Source organism: Raphanus sativus, chromosome 4 (assembly GCF_000801105.2).
Source record: "Raphanus sativus cultivar WK10039 chromosome 4, ASM80110v3, whole genome shotgun sequence".
NCBI lineage: Eukaryota > Viridiplantae > Streptophyta > Magnoliopsida > Brassicales > Brassicaceae > Raphanus > Raphanus sativus.
The window spans coordinates 35499360-35512502 of NC_079514.1; the positions used below are offsets into that span (position 1 = coordinate 35499360).

Sequence of the window (13143 nt, forward strand, 5' to 3'; positions counted from 1 at the left end):
AGAGGAAGGGAGGAGTACTTACCAATTCAGTTTTATTGGAGTAGGAACTTCTAAAGAGATAAGGATTGGTTTAGATAAAGTTCCTACTACGTTTTAGATAAAGATTATTTTTATTTTGTTTTTATTTTCCTATTTAGCTTTGGTTTTTCTATTGTCTGAGTATATATACTCATCTATTTCATCAATAAAACTCAACACTTTCATTCCCAAACTCATTATTTGTCATGGTATCAGAGCCTAAACAAAACTAAAATCATTCATTCATTCTTTGTTTTGCCAAAATCGCAAAGCAATATTCTTATTCTCAAAACTTCTCTGTTTCACGACTTGAAACAAGGAAATTCTTATTCTCTTCAGTGATCAACAACAACATAAACAATGTCGATTGTTGAAACAACCGGTGATCTCAAGTATAAAAAGATATCACCCTACGATCTTTCATCCAATGATAATCCTGGAGCAGTCATCTCTCAACCACTCCTCAACGGATCAAACTATGATGAATGGGCGATTAACTTTCGTATGGCTATTAGCTCACGAAAGAAGTTTGGATTTCTTGACGGCAGTCTTCCTAAACCGGCAGCCGATTCACCCTATCTTGAAGATTGGATTGCAAACAATCATCTTCTCGTAGGATGGATAAAACAGACCATTGAACCAAAGATTAGATCTTCGATTTCTACTCGTGAGGTCGCAAAAGACCTATGGGATATTATTAAAAAGCGATATTCAATTAAAAGTGGAGCACGACTGCAACAACTAAGAAACCAGCTCGCAAACTGCAAGCAAAACAACTCGACTATTGACGAGTATTTTGGCCGCCTCACAAAACTATGGGACGGAATTGCAGAGTGTATGAGCTCAAAACAGTGCAGTTGTGGTAAGTGCGAATGCGATTTGAATACAGCAAGAGATAAAGAGGCAGAAACTTTGAGGGTTCATGACTTCCTAGCTGGACTTGACGAGTCTACACATGGAAGTATACGCTCTCAGATTTGTGCCATCTCTCCTCTTCCTGACCTTGATAGTGTTTATCAGACAATATCACAGAACGAAATCATTCGATCCACAATAACAGCTGAACCAGCAGTGATGAGTTTCACGACGCAGACTCGACCTGCAACTACTTCTCGCTACAAAGACTCTTCAAGACCGGGGAACAGAGACTTAACTCGACAGTGTACAGCTTGTGGACGCACAGGACACGAAGCTGCAGGATGCTTCACGATTATAGGTTATCCAGAGTGGTGGGAGGATCGATCTAAAAACAGAACCAACAATAACCGCAAACCTGCAACCAATAGCACGACTAGCCAAGATCGTCTAACCACACCAAAAGCTAATACGGCTACCGTATTGAACACGACACCAAAAGAGATCCAAGCAAACATCACAATAACTGATGCGGATCGTCTTGGATTAAGTGGCATTACGGATGATCAGTGGAACATCGTGCAGAAACTTATCAACAAAGGAGCAGCAACGGATCGTCTAAAGGGTAAGAATGACTGTATCTGGATCTTAGATACAGGAGCAACTCATCATATGACAGGAGATCTCGAGTTAATGGAGAATACTCGTGACATACCAGAGATACCAGTCCTCTTACCAGCAGGATCCGGAGCAGTTGCTTCAAAACAGGGGACTGTAAAACTTACCCCGACATTACATATCCAGAATGTGTATTATGTCAAGGGCTTTCACACAAATTTGATTTCATTCGGACAGCTTGTGACTGATAATTTTCTTGTTGGCCAGGTCACTGATAAATTAATGATATTGCAGGACCGTACCTTGAGGACGCTGATTGGAGCGGGTGAAAGAGAAGGAGAGGGATTGTACCGGTTTCGAGGGATTGAAGAATTGACATCGTTTGTTACTACTATGGTCGAAGACTCAGTATTGTGGCATCGACGTCTTGGACATCCATCTTCTCGAGTTACCAGCATGATTCCTGATATTAAAAGTTCATCGTCTCATGATCATATTATCAAAAGTTGTGATATTTGTTTTCGGGCAAAACAAACTCGCCTCAGTTTTCCAGATAGTTATCATAATGCAACAGAAATTTTCGATTTAGTACACTGTGATGTCTGGGGACCCTATCGAACAACAGCGTTTTGTGGTTCTAGATATTTTCTAACAATCATCGACGACAAGTCAAGGGCAGTCTGGCTGTACTTACTACCAGACAAGTCGCAAGTCGCTCAACAAATCAAAGAATTCCTACTTCTGGTTGAAAGACAGTTCTCAAAGAAAGTAAAAAGATTTCGAAGCGACAATGGAACTGAATTCATGTGTCTCACATGTTTCTTCAAAGACCAAGGAATCATTCATGAGACGTCATGCGTGTATACGCCTCAACAGAATGGACGAGCAGAGAGGAAGCACCGTCATATCCTTAACATTGCTCGTGCCCTTAGGTTTCAAGCAAAGTTACCTATAGAATTTTGGGGCGAGTGTGTATTAGTTGCGGGACATCTCATCAATCGAACGCCATCTGTAATTCTCAAAAACAAAACGCCGTATGAAGTGCTTCATGGACAAACTCCCGACTTGTCTCACCTTCGAGTATTAGGATGCTTAGCCTATGCTCATAATAAGAATACAAAGGGAGATAAGTTTGCTCCAAGAAGTCGACGATGTATACTCCTCGGATATCCAACTGGAATCAAAGGGTGGAAACTCTTTGATCTAGACCTTGAAACAATATTTATATCAAGAGACGTTGAATTTCAAGAAGATGTATTTCCATATTTTGAGAAAGAGGCGACACAACTACCTAATGAGACACTGGGTATAGGACCATCAAGGGTCTCAACATTACACGAGGACAGTTCAGAAATCAACATTCAAGACTTGACCACAGAAAATTCGAATACAAATCCAGAAATAGAGAATTATGGTTCTGAAACAGAGACAATTGCAACAGACGAACCTGCAATAACAGATCATGAAAATATGGGACGAGGTCATCGTGTTCGACTGCCTTCATCTCGTCTTCGTGACTACGTCGTCAACACCGTTACTACAATCCCTGCATCCACTCCTTCTCTTCCTTCATCCGCGCCTCAGCCTCTCTCAGGTTCGCTCTTTCCTTTATCAGATTATTTATCTTATGACCGTTTGTCAACTTCACATCTCAGCTATATCATTGCTCTAACAATCAATATTGAGCCTAAGAATTTTCGAGAAGCAATGAAATATGAAGTGTGGCGCAAGTCTATGAAAGCAGAGATGGATGCTTTGGAACGTAATCATACGTGGGATCTTCAAGAACTCCCACCAGGCAAGACGGCTCTCGGAACTCAGTGGTTATACACTATTAAACTACTAGCTAACGGGAAGATCGAGCGCCATAAATCGCGCTTGGTGGTGCTGGGAAACAGACAAACCGAAGGTCTTGACTATACTGAGACATTCTCACCAGTAGCGAAGATGACGACAGTGCGCATATTTCTTGACATTGCAGCAAAGAAGAACCATGAAATACATCAGATGGACGTCCATAATGCGTTTCTCCATGGGGATCTCCAAGATGAGGTATACATCAAAGTACCTCTAGGATTTCAGGACCCAAATGATAACAGAGTCTGTCGACTCCGAAAATCTCTATACGGATTAAAACAAGCACCTAGGTGCTGGTTTTCTAAATTAGTTGAAGCTTTGGAGAAGTATGGTTTTTGTCAAACACATTCTGACCATTCGTTGTTTGTGTACACACGCAACAACATTTCTCTCCGGATTCTTGTGTATGTTGATGATCTCATCATCTCCGGTGATTCATCTGAAGCGATTCTATCATTCAAAGCTTATCTCTCAACATGTTTCTATATGAAAGATCTAGGAGCTCTCAAGTATTTTCTTGGATTGGAAGTAGCTAGAGGACCACAGGGGATCTACTTGTGCCAGCGAAAGTATACAATTGATATTATCACCGAGTGTGGTCTCCTTGGAAGCAAGCCAGCTGGTTCACCAATGGATCAAAACCATCAACTTGCTAAATCTGAAAGTCCTCTGCTTAGTGATCCGGAGCGTTACAGACGTTTGACTGGGAGACTGATCTATCTTCTGGCCACACGACCTGATCTAGCATATTCTGTTCATATTTTAACTCAGTTCATGCAGAAACCAAGAGAAGAACACTGGCTGGCGGCATTAAAGGTGGTTCGGTATTTAAAAGGAACGATCGGACAAGGAGTTTTATTTCGTGCCAACACTACGCTTTCTTTGACTGGTTGGTGTGACTCGGATTGGGGCTCGTGTCCTGATTCTCGTCGCTCAATAACCGGTATGATTGTACAGTTTGGGACTTCACCTGTGTGTTGGAAGACTAAGAAGCAGGATTGTGTTTCACTATCATCAACGGAGGCTGAGTTCCGTGCTCTCAAGGCAATGACTCAAGAGCTCATATGGATCAAAGAGTTACTCATCGAGTTAGGAATTGAACACAAAGAGCCGATGCTCATCTGCTGTGATAACAAATCTGCACTCCATATCAGTGCAAATCCGGTGTTACATGAGAAAACCAAACACATGGGGATCATATGTCAATTTGTCAGAGATGAAATTATCAAAGGTGTGGTCCGGACCACTCATGTTTCTACTCATGACCAGCTAGCAGATATTTTAACCAAAGCTCTCGGACGAAAGGAATTCGATGCATTTCTTCTCAAGTTAGGCATCAATAACATTCATGCTCCAACTTGAGGGGGGGTATTGGAGTAGGAACTTCTAAAGAGATAAGGATTGGTTTAGATAAAGTTCCTACTACGTTTTAGATAAAGATTGTTTTTATTTTGTTTTTATTTTCCTATTTAGCTTTGGTTTTTCTATTGTCTGAGTATATATACTCATCTATTTCATCAATAAAACTCAACACTTTCATTCCCAAACTCATTATTTGTCAAGTTTGTTCAGAGAGAGAGAGAGAGAGATACGTTTTGAGGAGAGCTCGAGGAGTTGAAAACACACGCAAATAAAATTGGAGGCAAAGTCGATGAAAAAATGACCGGGAAAATAATAATGATCAGCCAAAAATTAGGTCTCGATGCATCGTTTTGTTTGTTCGATCTAACGGAGCAAAACAACATATTGAATTACATTAATACGGTTTCCTTTAATGGTTTACTAAGTTGATCTACTACTACGCACGGGTATTTTCTCATTTTCAGAAATATCTATAGCAGACACAGTATCTTACCACTTTCATACATGAATTTATTTGATTTATAAAACAAAACTATTATATATGTAATATACGGTTTATCATTAGAAAATCTAAGTTGCAAAGTCTTTACCAAAAATATAATACACAAGAATCAAAATAACCAAGATAATTTTCATTAAAGAAATGAAACATACTTATATTTCTATAATTAATTAATATATATTAAAGTTTTAAATTTAGGGGGATATGGTTTGAGGGTTTAGGATTTAAAAAATTATATAATTAATATTTAGATTTTAAATATTAATTTAAAATAAATAAATAAACTTTATATTTAAAAACAAAATTTCGAGAAAATAAAATAGAAAAATATATCTAAAAATTGAATAAAGTTTTTCAAAAACAAAAATTATTTGTATTTATATATAATGTCTAACTTATGTTACCACTATTTTGTAGAGCATCCATACTTATGCAATAATTGAATATTTTGACTCGGTTAAGAAGTTTGATAATAATTTGAATCAAAAATAATTAACACGTTTGACATCAATTCTTACTATGGCGATATAAAAATTTTAAAAATAAATTATACCAATGCAACTAAAAATTTATAGATAAAACTGTTATTACTATCCAAGAAAATATAACTATAATAACATAAATACAAAAAAAAACTAATACAACATTACACAAATTATTATAATTTGGTTTCTTATAAATATTCATGTATGTATATGGGTGCAGATGAGTCACATAGTCTATCTTATTGAAACCTAAACATTACATTATACGTAAACTTTAGTCTTGTGTAATACTACATAAATATTACTAGTAATTAATAAAAAGCACAAAGAAAATCTTTAAAGTTAACTATGTAAAACAACAGTATATTGCTAATCATATTTCTAAATAATATAATAAATTTATGATAGTTTCTTTTTTCAGTCAAATTAGATTTTATTAGGATAACACAACAGTTGAATACAAAGTCTATTACATGAACCTAAGGAAAAAAAATAAATATCTTCAGCAACTATATTCCATAAAAGGAAAACTGAATCCTATAGGGAAAAAACCTAAATCCCATAACAAGGGAAGCACAAACCCAAACAACGGATGACGTACACAACCGATTACAAGCACTATATTAGTCTTCACTCTTTCATCCAGCCTCGAAAACAAACCTTGAAGAGGAGACTATAGATAAGAGCAACATTATTGGACAATATCTCCAAATAAATATATGTCAGGTTTTATATTATTATTATATTGTAGTTTTGTTGAACAGTTAGTTTTTACTTCATTCATTTAATTTGAATCGTTCAAACATGAACATTTGGTTTAATCTTCTTCTAAAAACTTATGTGCAAAGATACTTCTCTTATTTATCTTTCCAACTTTTTGTTTTTGTAATTTTTGGTATTAATGAGATATATACTTGTGTTGATACTACTAATGGAGCTGCTCTAAGACTTATGAGTTTTGACGAGCCGGACCTCTTGCCGTTAACCGCACACACAAAAAAGAAACAATTATGCAAAACTTTGCAAAGGCTTTCACAACAACATGAGACTACGATTACCTGAACCTTCAGTTCACGGTACCAAACCAGAACTCAAACTCGAGAGCCTAACAGCATACACCCACCAAGAAGCAAGCAAATGCTTTGAGACTAAGCTCCCTCCTCAACTGAGCCTTCATCAGAGAACCTAACATCCTCAGGGACTCTTTATAATGCTTCAGCTAACTGAAAGACAAGAGAGGCGTAAGACACTCCATAAAAGATAATTATTCAAAAGCCAAGAACTCCAAAACACAGAGATAACAATGATAAAAACCTAAAACTTCTCAGAGGTGTAAGACATGTTATGTTTTCCCCACACCACCTCACCAACAGCACACAAAACACACCAATAGCACACCACTTCTCACACCGCTGCTGTAATCAAATCCAAGAAGCCAAACACCAAGACCCAACAAGAATGCCTCATGACCGTTCTCTAATAACCCCCTATGTCTCCAAGGCTACGTAGCCAGCATGCCGCTATAACAGACCGAAAAGATGTAACATTATCACTGAAACCAAATTGGACCGCAAGAGAGAGAACCCAAATAAGCGCATATTGATCTTTTTTGGAAACCTGTCAAGCTGACTTCACCAAGTAAAAACCCTCCACACTATTGTGCCTTGACTCTAGAATAAGCAGAGCCACCGTTTCCATCTATAATCTCAGTGAGCTAAAGATGAATCAAGGATGGAAGCCGAAACGGAGCTCAGACAAGGCGGTAGGGGATTGGAGTTGAAGGAGAAGCAAAGAACTAGCTAGTTGATGGGAGAAGGAGGGTTCTGGTGACGGCACGGTGCTCAGCCGTACACCAAACCCAAAACCAGATCTACTCGGAAGAGGCTTTTCTCTCTCTCTAAGATCTTGTGTTGAAAAGACTTTGTTAAATTTATGAGAGTTCATTACGAGAATTCATACGGTTGCATAATAAAATAAAATAAAATAGTATTATATATACAATCTTATATTCATAATTATGAAAAAGTAAATATATATAATATTAGCATATACACAAAAACATTTTAATTTTTTAATTAATTAAATTTTGTAAGCAAAAATTTTGCTCTTTCAAAATGACAGTTTACAATCCAGTATATATACTAAAACAGAGGGAAAGTTTTGTTTGGGCATTTCTCCAAAAAAAAAAACTATTTTCAAGTTTTTGTCGCAAAAAGAGATCATATGAAATAAATGACCAAAATATTCTACTTAATATAAGAAAATACCTTTATAGCCTAGATGTATAGATACAAATAAATAAATAATTATAATTTTGGATTATATGTTTTCAAATTCGAAACTTTTGGAAAATTTTGTTTTTTCAAATCTTATTTTTGAAATTTGAAAATTCTGTTAAAACTATTTTTAAATTGCTTATTTTAATATTCATTTTTTATTTATAAAATTTTAAACCTCAATCACAAATCTCCACCACATTTTGATCATTTTGATCTTAGATTATATATGTGACAATAATTTTTTGTAGTGCTATCCTAGAGTATTTCTCGTTTGTTTTGTTTTTTTTTTCTTTTTGAGAATTTTCTTATCTGTTTTTGAACCTCTATTTTTATTTAAACTTCTATAGTTAATGAAAACTACCTATCCAGTTAGCAAGGAATTAGTGGTTCTTGTAGATAAGATAACTCCAAAAACGACTTTTTCCAAAAAAAAAACACAGCCAAGAGAAAAACAATTATTTTGTTTTTTCTATTGTTGTTTGATTTTAGAGGCAAAAGCAAAGCATTTGGTTATATCCTCGCCGATCTTCCCGGCTAACCAGACGTTTCTAAGTTTTCTTTCACTTCCTCTGAAAAATCCAGCAAATCATATAATACAGCTATTTTCTTTTATCTCCATCCTCCTATTTCTACTCGTCACCCACATATTAATATTTGTAATTTCTCGTCTCCTATGATCTTCATGCTTTGATTTGCCAACATAACCAGAGAATCTATGATGAATGACCTATATGGGTCAATCGTCACTAGATTCTCCAACTTTCTCTGACACGGTTATCTCGCTTTCGGTCTGAAGATCCCATATCATCTTTCTCTTTACGTGTTTTTGGTATGACTCGTAGTCACGTGATATTGGTATCGGAAGAAAGAAGCTTTCCGTCCATGACAACGAAGATGAGCAAACACGGGGAGAGGAGGAAGGTGGGAGAAGTAGCGGGAGGAGCGGCGGCGGAGTGCGCGGCGGTGTGCTGCTGCTGTCCTCTCACCGTGGTTAATTTGGTTGTTTTGGCTGTTTACAAGGTTCCGGCGGCTGTTTGTAAGAAAGCGTGGAAACGTAGCAAACGGCGACGTCTCATGATAAAACGACACGGTTTGCTTGCATCGTCAGCGGCTGCGAAAGGGAGCGAGAGCACCGTGCATGCGAGATTGAAGGAAGAAGATCTAACAGCCGAGATTGTTGTTCTTGAGAAACACGAAGCGAAATGCGAATCGGACGATGTTCTCGTGCTTGAGGATGACATATTGGAACATTTTTATGGGGCAGGTTTTTGGAGGAGCCCGTCACAGAGGGATACGTCATTGGGAAATTTTTAAAATTCTGCCAAGTTTGTGAGAGAATAATAGTATTTTTAATTTATATATACAGTATTTGACTTCGATAATTATGTGGGTATGTGAATAGAACAAAAAAAAAACATAGCAATGTTTATGCTTAGGGATGGCAATCAAGGACCTGGACCGCGGACCTGGCCCGTAAAGGCTTGCTGCGGGGCGGGATTGGGACTCCATTTTATAAACCCGCAAAATTGCGGGCCTCGCGGGACGGGCTCAAAGCGGGACGGGTTTAAAACAGGATGTGCTCAAAGCGGGACGGGTTGAAAGCGGGATGGGTTAAACCGCGGGATTTTGAAGCTTTCACCTGAGGGAGGGAGGGAGAGAGAGAGAGAGAGAGAGAGAGAGAGAGAGAGAGAGAGAGAGAGAGAGAGAGAGAGAGAGAGAGAGAGAGAGAGAGAGAGAGATGATGCTTCCGGTCTCCCAAGCGTCTCTGATCTGTACCAGTGGATGATGCTTCCGGTCTCCCAAGCGTCTCTGATCTGTACCGGTGGAGCTTCTTTAAGCCATCATAAATGATAATAAAAAATATTTGTTTCGTATAAGCTTAATTATTGATCTTGTAAGAGTATGCTCGATCATGTGTAAGCTGAAACTCAATTATTGTCTATGTTTGTTTGTTCATGTAGAAATAAACGATATAATATTCGATGTCCCGCGGAACGGCCCGCGAAGGCCTACATATTTCGCGGTACAGGATTGGGCAGCTAGTTTAAGGACCGCATCCCGCGCGGGACAGGCCCGCCGTGTACCGCCAGAAGCTGAACCCGCAGCGGTTCGGGACGGAATGGGACGGGAGAGCCCAATTGCCATCCCTATTTATGCTTTTAATTTTGTTTGATTCAAATATAATGTTTACAATTCTTTTGTTGCTTGGGCATTTTTGGATTTAGGTTGGGATCTGAGTGGTTTTTATGGTACTATAAGAATAATCTATAACTAAGATTCTGATCCGTGCGTCCGTCCGGGTATTTTTTTTTATTTGTAATATATGATATTGTTATAAAACTATGATTTATAGATAGATTATATATATTTCAAACGTGTTAGTTGTTGATATTTTTGTTAGATGCTGAACTAACTAAAACTACATCTTAATAAATTTGATTCTTTTTATTATATTGATCACTTTTATATTATATTTGCTTATAAATTTAACTATTTAATATGCTTATGTATACTAATACATTTATGTTTCTAAACCAAATATCTTATATTTTGTTATCTTTTCAATTTAATATGTCTCTTGCTTTATATTGGAAATAAATAAAGAATATACAACACTTAAAAAAATAAATATTTTAAAATTAGGGTAATATGAATGTTGGAAACAGAAATGTTTGATTTCAAAAAAATCACGTTTTATTAGTTATTTTCATATAATCGATTTGTATTTAAACACAGAAAAACTGGAAATTATATTTTGTAAGATTAGATTCCAATTAATTATGTTTGATTTTAAGAAAAATGATTAAGAAAACCTATCTACTAATCACATTTTTGGTAATGAACTCTCCGACAAAATCTATAGCAAATCTAAATGATTAATGTAGTAACTGTAATTTGAATTAATTATTTAATTTAAATCTAGTGGCACAAACTGCAATTATTTAGAAAAAATTAGGGTTAAGTACACAGTTTTAATAGTTTAGAAGTTACGAATATCCACCGAGATTTTTCGATCCAAATAAAGATGACAAATGAAAATTTACGAATATAATTATTACTTGTAATTTATATGTCGAACACACATGACACATCACACATATCTTACCTTTAATTTTCTTAGAGTATGATTATCGCGGGATTCTTAGCCCATTTTTAGGGTATTTGGACAGAAAAGAAAATGAAAAAGAAATAAAAAGCTTGGGAACGGGCCATGAAACTTCTTAATTAAGAAGTTTTCATTATGTGTCCTTAGTGACAGGTGTCTCTGTCGCATTGGCTTTAGGTTTAGACGAAGGGGAGTCGGGTTTGGTCTTCTCATTTCTGTCTTCTTCTTGTTGAGAGAGAGTCGCCGATTGAATCGCCCTATGTTCGCCGCAGCCCTCGTCGATTCCCTATCCTCATCCTCTCCTTCATTCCGATCACTCAACATCAATCTGTAGCTAGATCCCGCCGTTGAGTGTCCTAATCGAGACCTTGTCGGTGCATCTCCTCTGTCGAATTCCTCTCGGTGCATGTCCTTTTGTTGATAGCCTAGATCGAAATCCTCTCCGTGCAAAGTCGAAAACTCGGTATGTGTTTCTCCTCTGTAGTTTTATTTGTGGATCGTCTCTCTACAGAAGTAGAGTATTTTGCTTCAACGGAAGATGCAGTCGGAAGGTCAAGTCTATCGCCGATCCAAAAATGCACTGCAGCAATTCGTCAATTAGCATATGGTGGTGGGGCTGATACGGTAGACGAATATGTCAGACTTGGTGAAACAACAGCTCGAAAACGCTTGCACAAATTCACTGCCGGAATTATCCACTTGTTTGGCGATCAATACCTAAGACGTCCAACTGCGGAGGATCTTGAACGACTACTACATATCGGAGAACAACGTGGATTTCCCGGGATGATTGGAAGCATCGACTGTATGCATTGGGAGTGGAAGAATTGCCCCAACACTTGGAAAGGTATGTTTTCACGAGGAACCGATAAACCAACAATTGTGTTGGAGGCCGTAGCTTCTTATGATCTCTGGATATGGCACGCATTTTTTGGAGCACCAGGTACTATGAACGATCTTAATATTCTTGATCGATCACCGGTTTTTGATGACATTATTAACGGAGTTGCTCCGGAAGTAAACTTCAATGTCAACGGAAGGGAGTACAAATACGCCTACTATCTCACAAATGGTATTTATCCGGAATGGGCGACATTTATTAAATCTATCCGACTACCACAGGGTCCAAAACATTCTTTATTTGCTCAAACCCAAGAATCAGTCCGAAAAGATGTTGAGCGTGCCTTTGGAGTTCTGCAAGCTAGATTCGCCGTTATTAAACATCATTCTAAGTTATGGGACAAATCTAAAATAGCAAATATTATGAGAGCATGTATCATACTCCATAATATGATTGTCGAAGATGAACGACGTACACAGAGTCAAGATGAGACGTTTCACAATGAGGATATTTCTTTCTGCGTCAAAGCGCCTTCTCTGGTTTTCAATCCACTTGATCGTCGACCAGAAGTTCATGATGACCAAGTCCATAGACAATTAAAACTTGATTTGATCGAAAATATATGGGATCAATTTGGGTTTGAAAACTAGCATTTCATGTTTAACTTTCTATAAATTGTGTAAAATAATTATCTTCTGCTATCTTTAGATTTTTTTACAACTTTGTAATTTTTTTATAAACTTTGTATTTTTTTTTTCATAATTTGTAGTTTCCTATTGTTTTCTATTTTAATGTTATATGTTTTACTTTAAACACAAATAACTTACAAAAAATAAATATTTCAATTTAACTAAAAACCAACTAAAGTATGCAGCAATAATCTCTACTTTTACACAAGTATCTTTAACTTCATCACTTTTTTTTTTGAACGTCTAGATCGATTATTATCGATTAATTATGCTAATATTACAAAGACACTATATTAATAAACTATACTAAGATACTTCTTAATTGTCCTAGCAATGAGGATGCTCTTAGAAATCATCGAGTTCGAAACTTTTCTTCGATACCTAATCGAACTAAACCAGAAAACCAGTGTTCCGATTTCTGGTAACATGAAACCAGTATTAAGGAAACTTGATACAATCATAATTACCGTATCAATAGAATTATGGGAGTAAATCAATACACTTGATACACAAGTAATAGAGACAGTATAC

At 36.8% G+C, this 13143-nt stretch overlaps 2 protein-coding genes across 2 annotated transcripts; both read left to right on the plus strand.

Annotated features, from left to right (window-relative positions):
- The first annotated feature begins 8474 nt into the window (after positions 1 to 8474).
- Positions 8475 to 9379, plus strand: LOC130510605 (uncharacterized). The gene has a single exon (XM_057007068.1). The coding sequence runs from the start codon at positions 8808 to 8810 to the stop codon at positions 9288 to 9290; it is 483 nt and encodes a 160-aa protein (XP_056863048.1). The 5' UTR covers positions 8475 to 8807; the 3' UTR covers positions 9291 to 9379.
- Positions 9380 to 11547: 2168 nt separating this feature from the next.
- LOC108850839 (uncharacterized) lies at positions 11548 to 12573 on the plus strand. Its single transcript, XM_057008259.1, has one exon. It carries the CDS (start codon positions 11548 to 11550, stop codon positions 12571 to 12573), a length of 1026 nt encoding a protein of 341 aa, XP_056864239.1.
- Positions 12574 to 13143: the final 570 nt, after the last annotated feature.